Source organism: Crotalus tigris, unplaced genomic scaffold (assembly GCF_016545835.1).
Source record: "Crotalus tigris isolate CLP2741 ecotype Arizona unplaced genomic scaffold, ASM1654583v1 scf7180000017551.9496454, whole genome shotgun sequence".
NCBI lineage: Eukaryota > Metazoa > Chordata > Lepidosauria > Squamata > Viperidae > Crotalus > Crotalus tigris.
In genome coordinates, this window is record NW_024096469.1 from 9,289,171 (window position 1) to 9,299,142 (window position 9,972).

The 9,972-nt window shown below is 40.0% G+C and overlaps 1 protein-coding gene across 2 annotated transcripts; it reads left to right on the forward strand.

Annotated features, from left to right (window-relative positions):
• Window positions 1-68: 68 nt before the first annotated feature.
• CCDC137 (coiled-coil domain containing 137) lies at window positions 69-9,418 on the forward strand. 2 transcript variants are annotated; one of them, XM_039346763.1, is made up of 6 exons: window positions 69-213; window positions 2,031-2,161; window positions 3,252-3,447; window positions 4,856-4,938; window positions 7,607-7,686; window positions 8,018-9,418. In XM_039346763.1, exons 1-6 carry the CDS (start codon window positions 143-145, stop codon window positions 8,243-8,245), a joined length of 789 nt encoding a protein of 262 aa, XP_039202697.1. In that variant the 5' UTR covers window positions 69-142; the 3' UTR covers window positions 8,246-9,418. The 2 variants fall into 2 exon arrangements, with proteins under 2 accessions (XP_039202697.1, XP_039202686.1); XM_039346752.1 differs by having other exon boundaries at window positions 75-228.
• Window positions 9,419-9,972: the final 554 nt, after the last annotated feature.

A 9,972-nucleotide genomic window follows, 5' to 3' on the forward strand; every position in this document is an offset into this window, starting at 1 on the left:
AGCTCCACCACTCGGAGATCGCTGATGGACAGGGAAATTAGCCGGGCACCCCCTGGAAGTAGGCGGAGAATAGAGTGCGAACGCAATGGAAGACTGAACTGGGAAGCGACTGCAGCACGTGTGTGTATTTGTCAGGAACACGATGGGCAAAAGGGAGAAGAAAGTTGCTGTGGCTTCCGCTGCTCCGCGGAAGGGGCTTCTCCTCCGTGGTAGGTCTGTATCTATCCGGTGAGCTATTTTTTGTGTGCAGTTTAAAGCGCTTTGCTTACTCTGTGTCAGTGACAGATAAAACAACTCTGTAGGGTTGACCAGTTTTATTACCATCTTCACTCAGTTATCACTCAATCGTAACAGTAGCTTGTTTAAGGCTGCCTAGTGAATGTAGAACTGATTGGGATTTTGACTGGCTACTGCTTGATTCCGCACATGTATTCTTTGCTGCGACTCCACTCTCTCTTGGCCCAACCCACCTCACAGTCTTGTTAGGAAAATTGGAGGCAGAAATATTAGATAAGTGATGTTATCTTGAGTTATATAAAAAAAAGTTGGATGAAAATGTAATAATGATATCTACAAAAAATACCCTTTGCCTGCATGCAAGAACTGGAGAGAACCCCCCCTCCAAAAAGGCAAAGTAAAAGAAAATGAAGAAACTAAAATGCTCTGGAAGTTTAAAATGTACATAGATAAAACCTGCAACATAACACCCCAAACTCAATAATTGTCAATAAGAAAGACAAAAAGGTCTGGGTAGTACATGTTGCAGTAGAGGCAGCAGAAAGGAAGCATCTGGAAAAAAAATCGCAAAATAAGACCTGCAAATAGATGTGGAATGACTGTGGCAAAAGAAAGAAAAGATAGTACAAATAGTAATAGGTGCCTTGGATGCAATCCCAAAACGTATGGAGCATCCCTGGAATACCTTTGGCATTAACAAAATCCCCATCAGTCGATTTCAAAAGGCAGCTTTACTTGGAACAGCCTATATCCTGGGATGATTCCTTTAACACTATTAAGCAATAATATCTGCCTATCCCACGTCCTTTGGAAGGACTCGATAGATGGATAAAACTGCCAAATCCCGTGTAAACATCTGGCTGACTATACAGCCAACCACAATAATAAAACCTCTTCCTTACTAGCATTCTTCATCTTTCCAATGGCCAGAATGCTCGTGAATTCTGGGAACTGAAGTCTACTCCATCATAATCTATGAAAGATTGCTATAATTTATCCTTCTTATTGGCTAGCAGTATTAAGATTGCTATATGTTATGTCTTATAACAATGGAAATGCTTATAGATTTCTTCACTGCCCCAAGTTTTATGCTGGAGGGGGGATTTAATTTGGAGTATGGTACATTATGTTACTATTAACTAATACCAGAGATCAAAGAGGTGTGCCATCACATGCCTTTGAGTTCCTGCGATAGACCCATGGTGAAAATTGAGAGTACTGAATTAGATTACAGGCAATAAGAACAAGATACCATATATTTATGACATATTCTTTCTTCTTTGTGGAAAAAAATATCAACATTTTTTTAAAGATGTGGAGGGAGATGTATGAAGAATGATGAACACTGAAAGACCACTTTAAACATAGGGCTGGCTATGGTACTAATTCAGACTAATATAGGTGCTTCTAGCAAGTTCTCATTCATTCTACTGAATGAGGTTGAAATTCCATTACAGAGCAAGATACAAAAATGTGAGACAAATGCTTGCATCTGTCATAAAGAAGTTCTTTCAACTCCCCTAGGTTAGGTTGTATAAGTTTATAGTTGCTAATAATGATGATGATGATGATGTTGTTACCAGGGGTAGGCAACCTTAACTCTTTTATGACTCGTGAACTTCAACTCCCAGAATTCCTGAGCCAGCCATGCTGAGGGGGAAAGGGAGGGGTTTCCAAGCTGAGCCATGCTGGCTCAGGAATTCTGGGAGTTGAAGTCCACGAGTCATAAAAGAGCCAAGGTTGCCTATCTCTGCATTAGCTTTACCAACATTTCTCTCTTGTTTTAATTTTAGCCATGTGAAGAAAAAGGCAAATTCAAAACCAGATTGCCTGAATGAGCAAGAAATTCCATATCGGTTGCGGGAAATCATGAGGAGCCGAGATGAACTAAGAAACCCCACCTGCAAGAAGAAGAAGAAAGCTGGTAAAAAGCAGCATTATGATTTGATATTCAGTATATGTTTCAGCAACTAGTCTTAAATTCTTGCAAAGCGTCATTTTGATCACTCTCCCGGATAGTACTAGTTTGAGGCAGTCTGCTTATATGGGGTTCTTTTATCAGAAGGATGGAGGACTCTGGGACTCCAGATCTGCATGGGATCCTCATGCTCTTTTTTTGGTTCTTCCCTCTAAGCTCTCTGTTATGGCACTTCATTTCTCAATGCTTTGGAAAACAAAATATAGAAAACTCTTGGGTATGCCCTAACGTCGCTTAAAGCAGGTTTAAAATGAAGAAAATCCCCATTTTGGATTGGTTGGAAGATGGACGTTTATATAAATGTTTTAAATAAACAAATTTCCTGCAGAGAAAGAACACTGAGTAATTTAAGCAAAAATATTGACTCAAACCACACATCTGGTTTAGCCTATCCAGTTTGCCTCAGAGCTTGCCCTTGCAGCCATCAGCCTTCTGAATAAATAATAAAGAGGCTGTTTATCATCAAAACCTAAACCTAATAAATTAGATAAATAAACCCACCCCTGTTTTATAGTAATATTACATGCATACAAACCTGCTATATTTGTATAGAGTTGTAACTCTTTTAAGGTTACCTGGAGGGAATAAAGGTCACAGAGTAAAGGCAAACAATACTTTTGTAAATACATTTTCTTTTGTGGCCAACATTTCAGATATGCACTTATGGCTGGGATCTCCCTAGTGTTTGCTGTAAGTGGCTCTCTGGTAACCAATAGTACAATGCAAGTAGGCAGAATATCTAATACGTTCAATATTATATTTGGTTGCTCTCTAATACTGCACATTGGCCATAAAATCATGATGCTCTACAGCTGGAGAAATCCAAGTTAGCTTATTAATAGCAGAATACCTTTTTCCTACAGATCCTAGAAAATTGATTTTAAGCAGTATGTCAGGTTAGTTCATTGTAAGATAATTCTTATTTGCTCAGTTAGGGATCAGTATTTTGCAGAGTGAATAGGTTTGAGCTCTATCTGTTTCCTGTAAGCTTCTTGAAAGTTATTGGGCAGATTATAATGTCTGTGTTTTGCCCCAGGAAATAAGCAGAGGCCTCAGTCAGAGGGTGATATACCAGTACCGAAATTCAAGAGACAGCGAGGGGAGACAGAAACCTCATACAATAGACGTATGGACCGGGAAATTGAGCACGTGCGCTTTCTCACTGAAAACCAGACACCGCGTGAGCCTGAGAAAGAGATGCAGGTCCAAGAAAAGTCGCAGAGGAAAAAAGAGTTAAGTTTGAATTTTCAGCCTTTGAATTAGGGTGGTGCTATATTCCGAAAGCCTAATTCTTGAGATGAATTTCATTGAAAACCCAGTTTTCTTATTTCACCCTCACAACAATTCCATAAAGTTAACTTTTTGGCCAGCATGTGTAGACTGAATAGAGGGTTTTCCCAAGCCACTATCAATTTCTCTAGCCATTAGGCCTCAAACATTATTACCAGCCTCTGCTCACCAAATGTAGAATTAACCCCAGAACTAATGTGTAAGTATTCCATCCTTCAGGAATTCTTGAAGGATGTTCCATTTAGGAGAGGAGGAAAAGAATTAATTATTAAAAATAATATATCTTTTTCCTCTACTGTGCCTTAACTCAGTCCTGTTCTTTTGGTTAATAGTAGCAATTAGTTTCTTCCTGGAATCTTATTTTTCAACTTGATTCTGTGTCAGTTAAGATAATGCCACTCCCTATAAATTGCAATGGAGCATAAAAGTGGATCCAAGTTTACATGCTTAGCACAACATCCTTTATTGATTAGATCAGGGCTTTTCAACCAGTGCTACGGGTACCACCTGTGGTACATTGGCACCTGGCAAGTGGTACATGAACATCCTAGAAAAGTAGCTGGGGAGGGGAATGAGTTGAACCTGTGGCAGCACCGCACAAGCCTGAGTGAGAGATGGCTGGAGCTGCAAGGCTGTCAGGGCTCAGCGGAAGGCCAGGATCAGTGCTAGGCTCCAGCTGGAGCTCGGCTCTGATCCTGGTGCATCTGCTGAGCCCAGAAGAAGCGCCGATCAGCTGGAATGTTGCAGCATCTCCAGGGTCTTGTGATTTACATTCAGATGCTTGGCAATTGATTCATATTTATGATGATCACAGTATCCCAGGATCATGTGAAGTGACCAAAACCTGCTGCAACCACCCAGCAGACAGGGGGAATAAAAACCAAATACCCCCCCCACCCTACCCCCTCTGCCAATCCTCAACAGAAATGCTCACAATGAAAACCTCGGACAGGAGAAAGAGTGCCGCCAGGTGGGGAGGCAGGTGTCTTGCTCAGCTGTGACTTGTGGAGCACTTTTTCAGTGCCATTGTAACTTCGAACAGTCACTAAGCGAACTGTTTTAAGTCGAGGACTACCTGTACTTTCTCACTTTTTTCCTTTTTTGGGGGGGGTCATCAAGTTTTTGACACCTTGCTAGGTGACTGGTGGTACTCGGATATTGCCATATCCTAAAAGTGGTACAATGGGTGAAAAGGTTGAAAAGCCCTGGGTTAGATGATACATTGGTTCTTGTCCCTGTATAGAGAGTTTTGTGGCATCTTTATTTCCAAGTCTGACTATGGTTCTTTCTTGACATGCTCATGGACATGAAATTTCTGTATCCTTTTTCTTAACAAACTTGTTTCTCTAGATTTCAGAAGAAGAGGCTGGAAAAAATCCGTAAGCAAAAAGCAGAAAAAAAAATAACAATGCTCGAGAAGGACCTTCTCAAAGGTAAGGTAATAATTTGCCCAGAAAATAACTACCACCGCCTTGTAATATTTTTGCATCTTTGTGAATGCTGTTGCATGGATTTTTTTTAAAAAAAACTCTCTTTTTCAATGTGTTTGTTTGTTTGTTTGCTAATTTATTACAAAGCTCAAATGCTAGCAATTTTGGGCAGTCTGTGAAGTACAAAAAGTACAGTTAAACCCTATAACAATAAGAACAAAGGAACAAAACAAGCCAGGCAACAATGAAAACACACACGCACAACTCAAAGGGGCTTCAGCTACCCTACCAAAAGTTTGGGTAAGGAGCTAGGTTCGCAAAAAAAGGGAGGCAAAAATGAAAAAAACAAAAACCCTTACAATTTAAACATCCATACCAAGCCCCTTCAACTAATTCCCCATCTGGCTACCAATATTTTCTGCATGTTTTGGGTAGCACTTCATATAGAATGAGATAAGCCCCTGAACTTGTTTAGCAACAACCCAGTGACATAGATCATCTGACTTCCATATAGAGGGGAAGGCTGATAGCAAAAGATGGGGTTATATTTATTTTATCAGTATGATGTAGTAACAAAATTTATTAAATATCTGTTTACTATTCCACATCCATAAGCAACCTTAGTGTGACAACCTCATACAAAGATTTAAAGAAAGATTAATAACAAAGTAAAGAAGCTCCATAATGATTCAGCCAACCAATTTGATCAAAAAGAAATGAAAGTCGATATCAACTGACACCTGTTCCAGAGGGCTTTCCAAAGGAAGGGCACTGTTGCAAAAAGGCTCTCTTTTTTTGATGACTCTGTCCTTCTATTAGTATGTAGAGAAGGATTTTCATTGAAGAGTTTAATGCATGGTCATTATGATAAGGACCGGGGGTCTTCAAACTTGGCCCTTTTATGACTTGTGGACTTCAATTCCCAGAATTCCTCAGCCAGCGTGCCTGGCTGAGGGATTCTGGGAATTGAAGTCCACAAGTCATAAAAGGGCCAAGTCTGAAGACCCCTGATATGGACAGAGATGCTACTTCAAGAACTTGGGTCACAAAGCATTTAAAGCCTTCAATGTGGCAACTTTAATCGTGACAAGCAGATGTGGAGCTAGGATTGTTTCTGAGAATGCTGTATGTTACATGGCTGCATATGGGAAAGACTGTCAGAATTCTGGTATATTCTGAAGCCAGTTTGGATTAATGGTTAAGGCACCAGGCTAAAAAATAGGAGACCATGGTCCCCCCTTAGGCACGAAGGCTGACTGGGTGACTTTGGGCCAGTCACTTTCTCTCAGCCCAATTCACCCCACAGGATTATTGTTGTGGAGAAAGTAGGAGAAGGAAGGAATATTGTGTGTGTTCCCTGCTTTGAGTTATTTATAAAAATAATAAAGGCAGGATATAAACAAATAAATACAATACTAGCTTTGCAAATTGCAGTAAGCTTTGGTTAGTTTAAATGGCATGTTGAATAAACAGCCATTGATTGAGTCCACCCAGCATGCTAAACTAAAAGCCATGGTTTATAAATTACGGTGTCTAATATTACACAATAAAGCAAGCCAGGAAAAAAAACAGGGCCATTGTGCTTAGTACAAGTCCATAGCATTAGACAATAAGACTGATTTGATTCTTTGCTAAGAGTCTGCTTTTGTCTCCCTCAAAAAATGGACAGAACCAAAGTCTATTCCAACAAAAATTTCTGCAGAAACTTTTCTCAAGGGAGCTACTATAGCTGCACATCATAAGCACTGTGTACGGCTGGAAGAGCAGAAGCAGCTTATGTAGCAAACCTCTTGTAATCTGTCTGAAAGGGGAAATAAACCACTAGTGTGCTTCAGTAGTTTATCAGCCTAATCTTGCCAGAGTGCCACTCTTATGGAATATGCTTACTTCTGCATCACTTTCAAAATTAGTGCTGTGGATTTTGACACTTTGTTATGAAGAAACCAAGTTCCTTCTAGGAGAGAGATTTATGTTTAGCTGATTTCTGAGATAAGAGATGGTTGCATCGGTATCGGAGCTTGGTAGATTTGGCTTATTGCCGAATAGAATAGTGATATGGAAGGCATGGGCCTGCTTGATTCCTTCTCGTTTCTCTTTGTTTCAAAGTGTGATCAGTCTGCAGACCAGCTCAACTTTTGTTCCAAAGCAGAATATGAAAGAGAGATCTTATAGTGGATAATAGAGTCACAATTTGGTCACTGGGAATCATGGGTAGAATCTCCTAGAACAAAGCACATAATAAAACAATGTGTGACCCAGGTGCAAAAGGGCAGGCACTGTGATGTCATAACATAAATTTCATGATTTTCAAATGTGGGGGAGGGGCTATAATGTGGATTTTATTAAACTGGATTTTTAATGTTGTACACTGCCCAGAATCACCATTTGTGAGTTGGGTAACTATATAAATTTGTTCAATCAATCAGTAATGTGGCAGTATTGCTTTTTTTTATTGTTATTAGCTGCCTGTGGTTAATGTAAAATGTGCATGGCCATAGAAGTGTTTTAAATAAATACAATCCTTTTGTCAGGAGGATATGACTAGAATGGATTTCTGGCTTAAATTTGCTTGTTTGTGAAAAACAATGAAAGATGCATGTTGAATTATTTTGGAGTTGTCTTTGCAATTATCAGATTTGGAACTGCCTTCTTTCCGTTCCCTTTTTTTTAGACTCAGTAAAATTTGGAGAAGTTGCTCTACAGCCTCCCACTCTTACAGCAAAACCCAGGAAGAGTGTTATCAAAGACAAAGTACGTCATTTTATTGAGTTCTACTTCTCTTTCCTAACTGTGCCATTGACAATGCCAGCCTCTGCTTTTGCTGGGGAAGTAGCAATACTCAGAATAGGTTACTGATCAGCAGCAATGCTCAGAATAGGTTACTGACAGGTATGTAACTGTATTATGTTAAGCTATGTATTATGTACATAAGGTTATGTTAAGCTATGTATTTATGTTCGTAGGGTTTTATGTTTTAGACATCCTCTCCTTAAAGCTGGTTCTCTTCATGATTGCTCTCAGATTCAACCCATATCCACTTTTCCTCTTCAAGGTTCTCCAGCTAATTTTTCTTTTCTTCCAGGCTGATCAGAGGCAGCAACTTCTGCTAACATCTCTTTTGGGCTCTGGCAGAGAAGCCACTGTTAAAAAACAAGTCCATGCCTCTCTCGCTCGCCAAAGGATCATTCAAGAGGAGAGAGAACGGGTTGTGCAAGCTTATCGGGATATAAAGAAAAGGAAACAGCAGCAGCAACAGCAGCAGTTCAACAAAAGCTTTCTTCTTGTAGACAAACTAAAGAAACCAGCCTGAGTTGATAGCACAATTCTATCATTCCAAAAAACACAATGCCATTACAAACCAGTTGTAGAACGACAGCCAGGTCTACTGTCTTTCTCCTTTCCACTTTGAATGAGAGTAACCAGCAACACTGATAAGCAGATTAACAGTTGAGCAATACAAGTTTACACACTTCACCTCTGTGAGCAGACCAAATTCTTTAAAAAGTGATTCTTGTATCCCAGTTTGTTGAATCTGTAACATGAAAAATGCACACCCCACATTTGTTGCTTCCAAAAGGATTAGTAATTTGGATTGGCTACAAGAATCAGAGCTAGTTTTCAGGCACCCATCTCTTTTGATGATTCTCGTAAGCCACCTTCTGATAGTGAAGAAAACTCTTCTCCAGTTGGACATTGTAGTCTTCTTGGGATTTTTTTTAGTCTTTGTGTGTTTTCCTCATACCCGGATTACAAAAAAAGTTTGAAGAACCAAAATAATCCAGGCTGGGTGCCTCTTTAGAGTTTAGTTGCCAGTTTCTGAATCAAAGTCAGAGATGTGCTGAGGAACATCTGCTCCAAGAAGATGTTATCAGAGGCAGATGAATTGGATTAATATATGTTTCTATACAAGTGTATCTTCTTGCGGGTTTTGCTGGCTCTCTTGTTGAAAATGATTTCCTTGCAGAAGAGAAATGGGACTGCTACTCCAGGGGCAGCTACTGTATGGACATCCGCCATTGAATACTAGCAAAAACTTTGATTGGATGGAAGTCCTTAAGATAGCATAAAGCAGGAGGTACCGTAAATGCCGGCGTATAAGACGACTTCCGCGAGCGCTGAAATCGACGCCAAAGACGGGGGTCGTCTTATACGCCGGAAATACTGGTAGTTTCCGGCGTATAAGACGACGTTCTAGGAATGCGGCCTGGCTATAAAGATGGGATCGTCTTATACGCCGGGTCGCCTAATACGCCGGCATATACGGTACACGTCTTTGGCAGAGGTTCAAGGTGAAGAGGAAGCAACATGCTTATTTTGCAGAGAGCTTTTTCCAACTTTATGAAAGTGATCAAAGGGAAAGAATTGTGCCATCTTCCCTATTTCCCTTTGAAATCCTGGTGCTGTTGTACAATAACAAGAACATGTATTGGCAAAAACCTATGAAAGAAATAGGGAAATAAAGCAACATTGCTAAGCCCAGCAATAGTCACCATGTATTAATCTTGCAAGCCAAAGTTATTTTAAAAATGGTGTGAAAACTGACTTTTAAAAAAAGAACAGAAATCAAGTGTGTATTTGTTGGATGAGGTCCTCAAAGCAAAGGTGACTAGCGAAGTGAGGTAGCAGAATGTTGAACAGTACATAAAAAGCAGAAATAGTTGGTTGATTGGAGGAGGGGAAAAGATTGAAAATCCTTAGTTGAGAAGAACAGTAAGATCAATATTGTATTGGGCACAATCTTGAGGGGTGATTGGTCCTAACGAAGGTGCTGCTGGTATGTGGGCTTTGGATGGTGCAGCACAGATTTGTCAGTAGATGGCAGGATCTGTATGCAATGAGGAATTCCGTCCTTAAACAAACTCTTTCTCTGGAACAACCTTTTGTCTTTAAAATGTAAGAATGTGATTCAGAGAAGATACTGTGGATGCTTCCTGCAGATTCCCCCTGCCGTTATCTGTAGTTTTAACACAATTTCTGATTTTCCAGGATGTTTTGCTAAACTTTTTTTAAATGAAGCATAGCCTGTACTTTCTCTGG